Consider the following 16309-nt stretch of genomic DNA (forward strand, 5'->3'; position numbering starts at 1 on the left):
AAATAAGTTATTAAAATCAAATTGAAATTTACGATTATAATAAAATAAAGATTAGGCCAGTTCGACTTCCATGTACGTGATTTAGATACATTCCTACTCTGGACATAAATACTTATGGATCCGAAACGGAACGTTATTCTGTGTGATATTTATGTTCGGAGGTATTTGGTGAGGTCTATGAAAATTGTGACCTACGCATGACAATAAAAGTTAACAATGAATAGAGTAGCTCACTCGGCAGGACCCCCCGCAACCCGGCCTTCGCTTCCCGAACAAACAATAAATGCGTTTATGATCTATGATATGAAATTGATACTTATAATGGCTCCCGTGTATTGAAGCTGCACCAAATCCAGCCGGTCGCGCACAGCGCAGCGCATGATAAATAACCTCAAATTGCTTGTAAAAGGTGAAACTTTTATTTCTTTCCCTTTGTCCTCGTGTTTAATCTGACATCGACTTATTTGGTTGACCGTTTAATGTTCTCAATAGATTTGGACTAGTCTTTATGTACAAATATTTATTTTCTTATGAATATAATAAAATACATATTTCAGCCAGAAAACGAAATTAGTTTTACTCGTTTTCATTTTATTATTATTTTATTTAGCACTTCATATACAAATGTACACAGGCGGACTTGATGCCATAGGTATTCTCTACCAGTCAACCTTAGGGTGATGTAGAGATAATCATGGTAGGTGCATGAACGAAATGTTGAACATTTAAAATGTTAAAAAAATTAAATAATATATAATAACTGAAGTAAAGCTTACGAAAGTCTCATTCCATTCTCGATGCTCAACTAAAGTTTCAACGGTTTTATTAAGATCTCCATCGCTTGAAATGAATACCAACATACCGTAATTAAATTACTAGTGGCCAGTCTAACTTTATGGTCCACCACAACATTCGGCTGTTCATAGATTATTAGCAAGTTCACTTATCAACTTTATTACCGCTTATTTAGCAGCAATTACGAGTTAATATCAATCGCAGTAGACGAAGCGCAATAAAAGAAGTGTCCAATTTATATAGTCGCGGCCGATGTTAGAGGATGCAATATTTACAACGTTATATTCTGTTTACTCGCTTAAGTATTTATTATAAAGTGAACACTACACTGTTCCAGCTTCCACCTGTATCCGCAATATAATATCAATAACTAGCGCACCTACATTTCAAGCATTTCATTTCCTTCTCACGATAGACCCGGCTTTTTGCGTAGACGATATGTTCTCTGGAATTTGAGTTCCTTTAAAACTAAATCTTTAATACTTTAACATTTGGAACTAGGCATCGAATCCAGATCTTCACGCAGCGTGAGTAGGCACTCACGCTACCAAACCAGCAAGGTAATTTATGCTGAAGAGTAGAAGTGACGAGTATTAAGCGGATGCGCGAGCGTGGAGCATCGGCCGCGGAGTGACGTGTCGCCGCTCGCATGTCCAGAGGGAATATATCAATCGGGCAAGAGAGTAATGGTCGTCACCGGTTGCTGGACCGGCCAGCTAAATGAGCCGCAAACTGGCTGCCGCGTACTTTCTGTTTGAATGTTAAGTAGTTTTAATTATTTCGCTCGAGCCCCCGGGTAAACTGCGCGTTGCTCCCGGAGACATTTATCAACGTGAGCGGCGTACGCGCGTATTTACTAAGTGAAACATGGACGCAGCCAATATTACTATATTTATTGCTAAATACTCTCTTAATGTAAGCATTTAGCGTTCATAATTATGGAGAAATATGTGTTGGGTAGAAGTATGTTTTAATTAAGAATTACCAACAAAATTATTAATTGTGTTGTATACAGGTGACAATAAGATATTTGTTTTGCGATCTACATAGGTGCATGTATATTTTTTTCTGATTGGTACGAAAAATAATTGATTGAAAATGGACCGAATTTATCCTTCGTTTTTAAAATCCCATTGTTATATTAAGGTATCACCCGGACAACCCATGGGAAAATTTTTGCCGCCAAACACTACATTTCTATTGCTCTAACAGTTGCTTCAACTACTGCAACAGTTCGCAGTTAATGGTAAAGTAGGCAGCGTCTGCGGCACGTCTTAAACAAAAATATATTTAAACGCAACAGCAAAAATAAATCAAAATTGTAATGATTATGTAAATGATGCAGAAATGTTGTATATTATAATTAATAGCACAGCGATTGATCGTAACTGTCTCTACGTAATGTTTCCAAGGTGAAGTTCATGAAGTGGTCTCGTTACTTGAATTATGGTTTCTGCCCTAGGACCCTAAGCTATCTATAAGAATTATTATGCTTAGAGTTTCAAAGGTCTAATTAATGGCGGGATATTTACTGGAACGGTTATGACTGTTAAAGTAACAGCGGAAAGAGATGAATAGAAAGATATAAAATATAAAACGATTTCCACGTAGAAATAACAAAGGTGAAGGTGTAAAATGAGTATTGTACAAAATTTTGCAGCCAAGTTCCCGCAGGCTGAGGGCAGGGTACACACATTCGTCAATTTGACAGCACGTTGGAATAAATGTAGCTTGCAGTTTGTATAACGCGTTGCAGTAATCATAGGTGCGTTAGCGTGGAACAAGGTGAGCTATTGTTTACATACTCAAATCTTCATTGTTCATTAATGGATATATTTCGTAAATATCTTTTTATAGTCTAGCAAACGAGTAAGTGCACCTGAGGTTCATATCCAACGCCTTGAAACACCTACAACACCAAAAAGAATCATGGATGCTTTGCTCTGAAAGGACTAGGGAACCATACAAAATACAGCAGAATTAACCGATTAAAAAAAGGAGGTTCTCAATTCGACTGTTTTTTTTTCTATTAGTGATAGTAGTCTTGCTCCACTCGAGCATATTCATACTGAACACAGATATATCTAAAGTGAAATTACCACTTTTGAGAGTATCAGTGTGGAAAACTTTAGTCCTAAGTTTTTATTACGGTGAACATTACATCTTCATCATAAAAGTTGGACGGAGATTTTATCATTCTGTATGTTTATTTGCTACGACATCCACAGTTCAAGTTACGACCATAATTTGAGTTTAAAAATATGTAAAAAAATAAAAGTTTATATTTTTTAGTTTCCCAAAATCAGAATAAAAGATGGCGAAATAATTGCGTTATTGGCAAGTTACTAGAATATATATTATGTAGTCATAATAAAAAGACCACGTTTCAACTAGTAAGTGGCAACCAAAACCGAGGCTAAAGTAGGGCTCAACGCGGCTCGCTCGGGGGCCTGTCGGACTTGAAAAATTACTGCTCTCGTAAATATTTTGTTGAAATGTAATTTAATTCAATAATATCTACCTAAATACGAATTTAGAATAAGCTCATTGCCTTATTTCATAAACACCTCCTATCTGATGTAAAGCTGTTCTAGAAAATATAGCAATGGCGTAACAAATATTATCACAATATGCCAGGAAAACAAATTACGACAATAGACATATTTTTATCTGTGTGTTTTGGCAAACATGTGGAGTTTTATATAGATTTTCGTAACTTTTAACATTTAAAGAATTTTCATGGAATTCGGACTACAAATAATATTCATTGTGGACTAGGATCTAGGGGTTTTATACCAGTAAGATACATAGTAGATCTTTTCTTCTGGAAAATGGCTTTTGCACCAGAGGAGTGGCCATATTTTTTTTTATTCTAAAGAAACAACTTTTTTTTGTAGTAGATTGTTATATTTCATCATCATAATTGTAAGTGGTATTTGGGACATGCTCTTTTCACAAATAATAGTCACGAAAATTATTTTATTAATTATAGTTTCTCCTCTGCCAATTTCTTCGCTCCATTGCGTTATTGCCTTAGTATTCTCACAAATCTTTCCTTTAGATATTTATTCATATTTTGTTATAAACCCCAAATTTACACTTATGGTTAAACGTCTGATAAAACTTAACCGAAAATAGTCAAATAAGGCTACGATGATAATAATAAGTATTTGTTTGATGTGACTGTTTAGTCTCGTTAGATATGTGTGGTAGAGTAATGCAATGCTCTTTTGATATTCGTTTAACATTTATACGCATCGTAAGCTCACAGTATTATAAATAAAATGGCGTAACATGGAACTCGCTATGAAAACTCATTTTATGTAAGGGTTCAATTGAAACTGTCCCAGTTCGCAATATTAAGTGAGTGCATCATAAAAATTGACAGTGACTAGTCGAGATACCGGATTACTGTACGAGACATTAATTTTACGATCTCGCCGAGTAATTTACTTTCTCGGAATGGTGCAAGAAGTATACGGCAATAAAGTTGACACGTGATACCATGAAATCGTTACTATTGAAATTGGAAAAATGTCATATTAGATTTGACGTGTGTTCGAATTTTAAATATGTTATATTTTAGGAATATTTATGTTATATTTAATTTAATTATTGCCTTTCCGATAGTATAATATATGATTTCTATCTACAGTCAACATTGTATCTTACATATTTTAGGAATATTTGCAAGTGCGCTATATAAAAGTTATATTATATGACTATATTATAATGAGCATGTAAAGGGATAGGCAGTAGTGAAACTAATAGCTCACCGCTCAGTCAGCTTTTTTTCGTTCGATGACACGAAAAGGAAGAGCCTATCTTCATATCGTGCGATTGTGCAATTGATTAAAATGTAGATATAGATATAATATTATGTATAATAAGTAATATATATATGTAGTTAAACTTCTATGTAAAATTCTAACGATAGTACCGCTTTACACTTTTCATCTAGTGACTGGTCTATTTATTTATACAATATAAAACCAAATAAATGTATAAAACTATATTCAGGAATTAAATACTCCCAGTTATTTTAGTACAGTGTGAAGAAGCATAATCGCTTCGTAATTCGTGCGGCGTCATGCGATATACGAGCTTTGATTTACTTAACGTTTTATGCTTCCACTAATAAACTTTACATGGTCATCAATTTAAATTTTACCATACGCGACGTGAGGCCTCTAGCTGCCGTGCGGAGCGTTGCCGATAAATCAATTACCTTTACTTTTTGTGTTATAAAAGTGTTCTCTACAATGTGGTAACAAGATCTTTATTATGAAATTAATCAATGGACCGTCCTGGATCTTTATTTGGCGTTATATCAATATAACTCTGGATCACATTTATCATTCCGTCATATAGGAAAACTAGTCGTTGCAATGTTTTTCTTAGATGGAATTTGAACAATCGCAATTCTGTTTGGGGGAGAAATAAACTTATAAACATAATAAAAATCAATATGTTTCATACCATTATTATGCAATTTGTCTAAATTATATATTTTGGTTCTCCTTTATATGTGTACGAAGCCCATGAATTTTATTACTTAGGGTGCGACCTTCAATTTGCATTTTAAGCACCGGCCTGTGTTAACGCGTGCGCCTTATTTGAGATGCGCGCGAATTGTAGAGGCGCGGTTCGCGGTCCTTGGACCACCCAGGCCCAAGTCACCTCTATAAGTTTCCTCTTCACTTTAAATAAATATTAACAAGGGCATAATTCACCGTTCCTGTAAAAACGAAAACAGCATAGCTTTTCGAAACGCTCCGAGCTCTGTGAGCCTTCGCCTGATGTCGGCACAGATACATCACCTGCTTTTGTACGATTTACTTGCTCACTCTCTTTGCGTCACAACGTGATTTACGTTTAGTAACAACTTGTAAAAAATATCTCCTCATTTCTTATTGAAATAAATTCAAAGATATTTTACAACATCGAGCGGTTAGATAAAAATCATAAATGAATGTTAATTTCAATATTAAAGTTTGTATACGATCAACAAATCATCGCGATTGTATCTCGTACGGACAGAAAAGAACCGTACATTATCAATGGATCCTCACGACCTTTAACATTAGAGCGATATTTAGTGTGTAGGTATTGTTCGATATGTGGATAATTGTAGGTGATGGCTAGAGTTTGTTTAAAATTGATTTCGGGTGTGATCATCCAGCGAGATATAGTCTCCGGACGCTTATTATACGTTGTGTACGATGTGCCCCGATGTGCTCCGGGCTAGCGGCTCTCAAAAGCAAGATACGAGTTTTTTATTTTAAATTGTGTTATTATTTACATAACTAATATTACATAATTAATATTATCGTTTATGTTTTAGTTCAAAGAAGCGTGCTCTATATACAATACTATGGACATGTTTTTCACGTTTTGTAAAGTAACTGATTGCTTATGTAAGAAATACTTCAGATAATCAAGACGTTCTTAAATATTATTTTATATAAAAAACTGTTAGTTATACTACCTATTTCTATCGTGTATTTTTCTTGACACACCTATCATTGTTAATAGGTAGTATAATATATTTTTGTAAAAAACAATATTTAAGAATTTCTTGATTATTTGAAGTATTTCATGGTATAACTTAAATGCTCATTGTGATAAACTGTTTGCTAAAGCTGTATAATTTAAGATAGCAGTGGAAATAAAAAGTTCTAAAGGAAAATCTTTAGCGCGGAATTGTTGTCATAATAAACCTTTAAAGCTCATTGTTTCTGTGAGAAATACTCAGTGGCAGAAGGTAGGCGACGATCTAGAGAGGGATGTCAAGAGGCGCGGAGCGGCTCCCGCGATGGCGGATAAGAGCCGTCATAAGTCGGCGCGTCCTCGGCTGCTTGCCGCCGCCGCACCGCGCCGCCACACTGCACCGCAGCGCCGCATGCGCAAATAACGACAAATCGCGCGATCGCCTCGCGAGCACTCGCCACTCGCGCCCCGGTGATGTGCGCGCGCGTTCCCTGTCACAAAGCCTTAACTATGATAAAAGTGTTTAGTACGACAACTTTTAATAATAAACCATTTGAATCATATTAGTTGATTTGTTAGTTTGTTTTCATTCATTAAGTTATTATTAAGGTTCCGTTTCATTTTGCGAACACACATGTCTATCATATGTTTATTGCTAATGCGCAGAGAATGTGCGTTACTATATATTTCCACACTGCAGCAGTAAGATGTTCCGCCCGATCGGCGCTACTCGGTGCGCGTGCGTTGTTTTATGCTCACTTTTCTACAATCCTTTACCGTATTGTCCCTCGGACAATGACAAGGGAAATATATGGGAAGGCAATGCGATTTTTGTCTAGTGGCACTGCGTGGGGTATGCTTCCAATAAAATATAGTGGTGCTGTTTCTTAGGGAATTAAATCTATACACTTGATCGAATATTTTTGTGAATAAAGGGTGTTCTGTGTAATTGGTGTTTATATTTGATAATGCAAATATGGTAGTTTGTGATGTTGCACGTAGATATGCTTATTATAATAAATCCTGTAAGTTCAAGCGCAGGTTAAGCGGAAGAGGCCACATTTGCACACAGGGCCCATAACTCAAGGTAACAATATGGCGCACAATTACAAGTCGCCGGGCGCTACGTGACGATGATAAATAGCTTTCCTTGGGCAAGAGACACACAAGGTGCGCCGGGAATTCTCACATTTATATGCCTCCAGCGCTACTATCCTGACTTATAACGAAATAATATTTTTTAAATTTGGAATACAAACTTCAAGGTCTGCATTTGAAATACTACAGTTAATACTATACAGCAATATTTATATTTATAATTTATATTTTGCACCTATTTCACTAGTAAGCTCGTAAATGTCCACTGCGCGAAGGGGGCGATTCTACGTTGAATAGTGAATAAGTAAACGTTTGGGCACATTGTTCTACGACCGGTTGAGGAGGAAACGTCGCGGTGGGCACCAACATTACTTATACATGCGTCGACGCACTTTAGCAATCAGCATTAATCAACACGATATACTCTTATGTCTTAGCATTTCGATTTGTATTGATTTGTATCTTTCGACAGTTGCATGTTCTCGTACTCGCCGTGAAATATATGTTTTGATAACGCAAAGCAATATTAAATAAATGCGTTAGATAAAGAGGTACTTAATGTGATTAATGTTATGCAAAATTTGAGTGACTCGTACTCTTAGATTAATTTATATTATTAATTTATAAGATGCTTGTATCTTTGGTCGGTCGTCACTTTCTATGCGCTTGACTTCGCTTAACATCTAGTGCAGTGAAGCCACTTTGCCAAGCTAATATAGAAAAAAAAATATATAAATAATTAAATACTAACTGTTGCTCGCGGTTCCACTCGAGTGAAAAAGTATTTCCGGAATAAAACCCTCGTTTTATATTTTCCCGGATAGAATGGAGTCTATATTTTAAGTTAAATCTTTAAAAATACATCCGTGATAACTGCATTCAATTCCATGTATTAGTTTTTGCATTATGTATGTACAAACATACAGACAAATTTTTAAAAACTAGTTTTGGCTTGTATTGCTCTTTGTTTTTTTTTATCATATCGGCCTGTTATAATTTTATTATACATATATATACTGTGCCAGCGTCTCCTTCTGTATACAGTTTTATTTACATTGTTTAACTCCTCTTAAAATGTATTTTTGTTCAAATAGCCTATACTCTTATTAGGGTACTGTTTAAAATTATAGCAGAGCCTTAATTGAAATTTGTTTATCTATTTTACATGAAACGTAAACAATTTGCCTATTCTTAACGTAAGGCCTGATTTCCAGTTTGTTTCCGTATTTTTTATTGTAAAAGTCAATATAAGTGAAGATCGTTGTAGGTATACATAGGTCATATCTTTGTCGCTTCATGATATCTCAATGCGAATATGGATGGTAGAGAGTTGGATCTGCCGGACACCCTGCGGCCTTTAAGAGGAGTATAATCTTAGTTTTATTGGTCGGCTTTAACCGTGAAAACCGTTATTAGATATATACAAACTTTTAATTTTTTAGCTTATCCATACAGAGGCTTTTGTTACTTGCATATTAGAATTGGTGCAGCGGTTTAACCTCGCTAACGATACGGAGAGGCCGACTGATAAAGCAACTTTTGAATTCATGTGATGATATTGTCCGTATAAGTAGGTATAAAAGTTTATATATTTTAAGAATAATATGTTGGAATATTAAGTAGCTTTTGGCAACATTGCCTTTACTTAAATGTAGGTATGTGTCTGGCATAAAGCGGCTTTCAAAATTCGTATATAAATTTCCTTTTTTGTTACTTTAATAATATTTGTATGTTTTGCGGTGAGCATGAATAATTCTTAAAGCGGATGAGGCGAGTGCATGGTGCGTTTTGAATTGTGGCCAAAGTTGACAGTGTGAAGAGAAAGTGAGCGTGTGTTACCTCATTGTCCGCATGTCGACATGAACACAACGTGATGGCTTATCTCCAAAAACTCGAGCGCCATGTAAAGCACCTCCGTTTATCTGCCGGCTACAAGGCGCACGGAAACATCTTGTCTCTCGCGTAAACCCGCCATGTTTTATTCTCTCGAATTCAGCGCCGATACCTTAATAAAACCCAACAAGATTGAGCAATAAAAAGTAATTTATTTGATTGTAATTTCAAAACACAAAGTGGACCTCATTTTGTAATATATTTTTATCTTCGTGGTTTTGTGTTTCTCGATCGCGAGGCACGTCCTGCCCGAGCTGGCCGCGGTTCATTCGTTGCAACCATTCAATAAATTTTCATTGTAACTTCAATTCAATTTTGGTGATCTGACCACTTATGAAAAAGACATTAGCTTTGGCGCTGACGTACCACAAAACAATTTCTTTTCAATAATGTAGTTTTCGAAGTGCTTCATTTATGATGACCCGAAGGCACATATACGCATACGTAACGTATTATATATACAGTCGTAAACTTTTCTCATCTCCTCGTGATTGCTGCCTCAAATTAAAATGTGCATTTAAATTACACAGCCATATCTCTCGGAATCTTTAAATTACATTTCTTAAAAGGTGTGAGAAGTGGAGCCGCATACATAATCGATGGCAACGGAAGCTGATGTGTTAAAATCTGAGCATCCGCGTTGCGCGGGCCTTGTGGCCAACAAGCATCGAGCACAATGCGCGTTACGATATTATCGGCGGACCAATCAATTTGATCCCTAATAAAAACTTCTCGGGAGGCTGGTGGCCAGTACAATGCCACTATATCGGGCTGCCGATCCGTGGCTCGCTGGTAGCCGGACTTTTCATATATTTTATGTGAAAAGGATATGGGTATTGTTGTGAGGTGCCCCGCTGTGCGCATACTGAGTAAACACTTGAAATTACAAGTCAGTTCGGACAGTCGTCTCGTACGTACCCGGAAAAATGCGCTTCCAATATTACGCTCGATGAAAATAAAAATATTGCTTGCCCAACCTTTGGTGGTCTTCTCACTTCGGTTTTTTCTTATTATTTTTAATATAGCAGCATTGAATTAAATTCAAATTATTAATGTTAATTTGTTTTCCAGCTTTTAGGATTCCTAAATAACAGCATCGATACGAAATTGGAATTTAATACGGACCTTCGTTTTTTATTGTTTTAATATTTTTTACCCTAATACCTACATTTGTGTTTGTTTCATTTTTTTATTATGCCCAAAAAGATTCAATAAATATAAATTATGAAACAGATGTTGTGCATTGCGGTTTATTAATTTGTTGAAGTTATTCGTTTATATTTTCATACGCCCTCAACGTTTAAAAAAATGTGTCATAAATTCTTATGATATACACATAAGATCAAGCGTGAATTCCATTAGCTATAACTGAAACATTAGCTGTAAATTAGATGAAATCAGTGCGTTTTGTTTGCAGTAATCCTGTTAACACAGAACCGGTACTGTATAGTGAGCAACGTGTAAGCATCCAACAGCGCTTCAGAAGGGCGAGGCGAGGTGTTACAGAGACCAGCGGATATAAATAAAAGAAGATTGTCCCCGAGAACCGCGCTCCATAATGTACGGTGTGCTCCGCTTGTGTCTCAGATTTACTCGAATATTTTATTAATTACCAAAATATTAAACGTTAATCCATTTCTTCAGATCGATCATAAATGTAGAAATATTATAGCGTTGCGATAAAACTTAATTTTGATTGTTCAATTTCAGGGATCTATCTTCATTCTCAATAGGACTACGTATGAAGTATTTTGATTAGTTTCTTTTTGATACTATTTAGACCAAAAATTATGCAAACACACGCCTTTTCAAGGATTTGAAGGGATAGGCAGCGGCGCGATTGGTGCATTCACTTTTCGCCGTGTGTATTCAGTCCAATTATGAAATTAGGGGTGAGCCTATCACCATATCAGGCACAAATTCGAGACTCCGAGGTGATACTGAGCACAAAATCTCAGTATAATTTTGCCCGACCAAGGGATCGAACACGAGACCTCAGCATTTCGGTCGCATCATCAAACAACTACGCCACCGAGGCAGTAAAAATATTAAATATATAAACAAACCATTTCACATATTAATAATTCTTTTTCAATTAATATTATACCGATAATACCGAGGCAGTCCAAAAAATATTTTATAGAAAAATTGTTTCATTGCGCTCATTAACACCATTAGTCTTTGTAGTCAACTGAAAAACCGCAGAAATCAATACAAGCAAATTTATTGTCAGATTTCCTTCCATTGTGTTTACAACCTATTTCTAATTAAGATATGGATGCGACTGGGTATAAATTTATTCTTATATTATAAATAAAACAAATTGTTTGCAATAAAATGTTAATAGTCAGCTCACGAATGTATTAATTCAACAGATTAAATAAAGTGATCAATAATATAAATGTAAATTGTTGAAAATGTTGAAATTTCACACACTTCTACTCCTAGGAAACTAAATTACTTTTTTTTCGATTTTAACCTAATATTTAGATTATGTTATTATAATAATTTTAAGCCCGACCAGCCAGTTTTGCATAAAATTTGTTACTTAGCGGCAGTAATGTTATTTATGTAAATATGCCTTAAGTATTTTAAATTAGGGACGAAACAGGCGGTTCAAAGCGGATCACAGTAAAGCTCGCAAGATTAGACGTCCCCCGCGCCCCGCGAGCGGCCGCGGCCGCCACACGCGCGCCCTCCAAATAAAAGTGCTGTGTTGTCGCGCGCGCCAGAATTACGACGCGATCCTCTTTTATTATCTCACTTTTTTAATTCAATTTTACGATAAGGTCTTGTACACACTGTATTTTACATTTTGATCAAGTATAGTATTAACTCTTGAAATCTTATGATGTATTTATATGAATGCTACTTCCAACAATTAATAAATTAAGTTGGTTATATGAGTAATAAAAATATACTAATTAATTTTAGTCTAACAAACTAATTTTGTTAGATTATTAGACTTTAAATTAATGAGGTAAAGTAGTTGCGGTATCGATTTCACATGAATAATACTTAATTAGAAAAAAAGCAAGTGTAGTATGTACACAATTAAAGCAACAAAATTCAAATTTCGATAACGGAAATTAAAAAACATACGACTTCATATAACAGTCAAAATTGACCTCTCTCAATAAAAGTTAATGTTTTTGTTCTTATTGGGGTTGGAATTCCAGTGTGCGTAGCGTCTGTGGTCCCGCGGCGGCTCCGCGGCCGCGCGGCCTCACTCCCGCCTCATTTGCATACAACCTACGATTTGTGTATTGTTAATTAGAGCAACACAAACAGGTTCGAAATAACGTGCACCAAGACCGGTCCACTATGCTCTCTTGCTGTGCCATTATTGTTTCATCTGTTATTTAAATGGCAATAGATTATGCTCAGCAAACCGAACGTTAATAAACAATTGAACATAATTAACGCTTTATGTTAATTTTGTCAATATCGATATCTTATGCTTGATTCATTTCACCTATTTGTTTAGTTACATTAAATAGTTGTTTAAACTAAAATGTATATACAAAAGCTTATACGAGATACGTCGTCCCAACAAAAGACTTCAACGAGGTCGCTTTGTTGTCCTCCAACGGTCTCATAAGATTAATGTTACCGTAACCGCGTGTAATTATTTATGCATAAATAAATTGTGTTTAAGAAATTCTTGGTGACTATAAATTTTGAGTTAAATAAATTGCCTGAAGTTGAAAGGTTTAGTACTAAGTAACAAGCAGTTTAAGTGTCGCGTCGCCTCATTGCATTGAACGGTCGGAGAGATGGCCCGGCGCATTGAAGAGATAGACAAGAACGTCGATAGTGAACCGGTGTGATGCAAGAGGAGACAACGCTGAGAGCGATCATAAATTCGTCCTAATACTGAGCTCGCGGCGGGTCGCGCTCGCTCGCCGCGCTCCACGACGCTTTTTATTGTCAAAACCCATAGCGTTGCTGGCTTCTCTGATAACTTTATTGTTATTTACATCACTGAATTATCATTCCGATAGCCGTTGTTTTACATTCGTGTAACGTCGTGTCAGAACCGGGCCTCGTATCTAAATTGCTTAATTGGAAAGTCTCGGAGAGAGGATGCTCGGATAACGGATATGAGTATGTGTATAAGCCGAGAGTGACCTTTCAATTGAGTCCCCACAAATTACGGCCGCCGACGACCATTACACCACTTTATCTATAATAGACAACAATCGAATAAATGAATGATCTTTATAGTTCCGAAGAAATTTTCCTTTTCGTGATGTATCCACTTAAGTCGTTGTAATTGATACTTTCTGTTGTTAGTTCATCTCATTTTCGTCTAATGTTGCCTCGTGTCGATAACAAGACTTATGTAGAACAAACTGAACATATTAAGTTTCAAGAATACGTTGTTTAAAGCTGGTAAAAGATTAACTCGAGCTAAATTAAATAATGTGTACGAGGCGCTTATGAACAAGTATATTAAGCGGAAAACAGGAAAAATACAACATAAATGATCTTTATTTCTTAATTTGTCTGTGAGCTAATAATCATATTTAAATGTTGAAGCGTAGGCCGTGATTTGTACCGGTATGATTAAATTAAATGTTCTCGAAAGACAGCGCGAATGTCATTGTGTCATACGCACGTGCGGCACCGGGCAGTGTCGCGGAGTCGCGGTGCCTTGTTGTGGCGCAGCGACTGGCGATGCCAGTCGGGGACACCACTATGTGAATTATCGCACCTATCAAACCGCTATAAAAGAAGAATCGATTACCAACCCGGTCGGAATTGGAGCTCGTGCGGCACGGCGCGCGGCACACCTTCTAGGGCATGTGTGCCCTCATCTCACATTTTATTCAACAATGATCGGATTCTGTCGTGAAAGAAGATATGTCGCTCCGAGTTTGCATTTTTACAGACATACCCATTTACGTCTCATTTTTGAGCGCGACTCAGCAGTAATTTTATCATTTTAAAACTTCGGAGCTCGAATGAGTGGGCCCGATTCGTGCTGAATAAGACTTTACGAATTTTTAAAAGCAAATAAAGTCTTAATAAACACTTTTTATGGTAGCCTTGTAATTTTATTTGCATTCGAAATAGGGCTCGTGGCGCGTGTTAGGCTAATAAGGAACGGATGGCCGCTCTTTAACGATTTTACGTCGATAATATTTGCCGTCATGTCACGTTTTATTATGTCCAACTTCATAAGTTCTTACCAAAAACGTTTCGGAATGAGTGTGGTCACCTGCTCTGCTTGAGTCATTTTCTGGTTCGTGTGTACGTGACTCTAACCTACCGACAATTATAAAGAAAACGTAAAGTTTATTTCAAAACTATCTTAAACTGAATTTAAACGCAGATATTATGTAAAAAAATAATCCAAAGTATTACTTACATGAATAAATAAAAAGCAATGATGTTTTCGACGTTATACGACAACACCGATCGGCACATATAGTACCCATTAAATTGCGCACAACATGCGGCTTTGCAAATGCGATCTATTTAGACTTGGATATCGTCGCAGCGAGAATAATGTTATCCAGGCGCACCTCAGCCCGTGTCACTCGCAAGGGCGTGTCAAAGATAAGTTTACATATTCCGTATGCATTATGCAAATTGAAGTTTTATGTTAAGCTGGCGAGCGGCGGGCCAGCGAGGGGACTGATGCGACGCCTGGAGGGGCGGAGGGGGGATATGTAGTGCGCATTCTCTTGCGACATTTCACTCGACCACTGACGCGCGTCAATCTTCAATGTGACATTTGAACACACAACATCACTTTTACATCATATAATCATTGCATAAGGCGTTAATTACGTTATTTATGGAAACTACATTATGCTTATGTTCACATGTCAACTATACTTTAGTATTGTATGTTAATACTACATTACGTTTGAGAAGTACAATTTCAGTACCAAATTATATCGATATTTTAAATATATTTATCCAGAAACTGACTTTTATCTATTCTAGTTATATACCTATTATCGAGGAGAAAAGATATATTTTTATATACTCATGATGCTTATTAATTTCCTATGTCCTTGTTATGTCAAATATAATGTAGCAGAGTGCAAGTTATTACGTATAGCCTTCCTCACGTTAACTCTTGTTAACCTTTTTATTAATAGACACATAGTTACATTTAAAACTCTCCTATAATTGAATATAGTTTTGCTTATATATTACTATTTACCACAATTTTTTACACATGAGTCTATAATATATAAAAAATATATGTTTCTCGTAAGTTTAAATTAATATTAGCACTTTACTTACATATTAATTAATACACCTTTTTTTTCACCTAATTTTTACTTGTCGAGGTTAGTTCTTCTTAGCAATTTAGGTTACACTCTTTGCCAGAAAATATGATTTATGCAACCAGAACCGCTAGCAAAAGCTTTGAAATATAAGTGTAGTTAACATACATACCTAGCACCTATAATATAGTACTATGCTTACCTTTATAAATTCAAATGCTTTTGAATACCAATTCTGACGTTTACTACGTAATTCTCTCATTTCTGACTTCATCGAACTTGATACACGATAACTTTCAAAAGCACAATCGTTTTGATATTTTTGCGACGTACGAAATACTAAAGGGTCGATATTTTTACGTTTCCGGAGCAATAAAAGCTGGTCATGTTTTTGTTCGAGTATATTACATATTAGTATATATGTTTTACGAGTATATATGTTGTGGAAAATTTGCAGATAGATAATCCTGCTAATATTATAAATGCGACAGTTTGAGAGAATGGATGTATGGATGTATGTTTGTTTCTCTTTCACGAGAAAACTACTGAACGGATTTGTATGAAACTTTACAGGAATATTAGTTAAATATCAGAATAATACACGGCTACAATTTATAATGATGTTGTCTAATTCAGTCATAATATAACGATACATATCAAGTCAGTGGGCAAAAAAATTACCCCGGAAAACTCCGTCACGCAGGCGAAGCAGCGAGCAAAAGCTAGTATTTAATCTGTTTATATGTGTGAGTTTTCGATTGATGGTATATTATAGTAATGGATTG

The 16309-nt window shown here is 35.9% G+C and overlaps 1 protein-coding gene across 1 annotated transcript in view; it reads right to left on the reverse strand.

Moving 5' to 3' along the window:
- Nucleotides 1-6584: 6584 nt before the first annotated feature.
- The window catches only part of LOC119189838 (cellular nucleic acid-binding protein homolog), a 36760-nt gene continuing 27035 nt past the window's right edge, over nucleotides 6585-16309 (reverse strand). The window contains exon 2 of the mRNA XM_037440502.1: nucleotides 6585-6776. Coding sequence (XP_037296399.1) covers nucleotides 6585-6776 — 192 coding nt within the window. The remainder of the gene's footprint in view (nucleotides 6777-16309) is intronic.

The sequence above is a fragment of the Manduca sexta genome, chromosome 19, assembly GCF_014839805.1.
Source record: "Manduca sexta isolate Smith_Timp_Sample1 chromosome 19, JHU_Msex_v1.0, whole genome shotgun sequence".
Lineage (NCBI taxonomy): Eukaryota > Metazoa > Arthropoda > Insecta > Lepidoptera > Sphingidae > Manduca > Manduca sexta.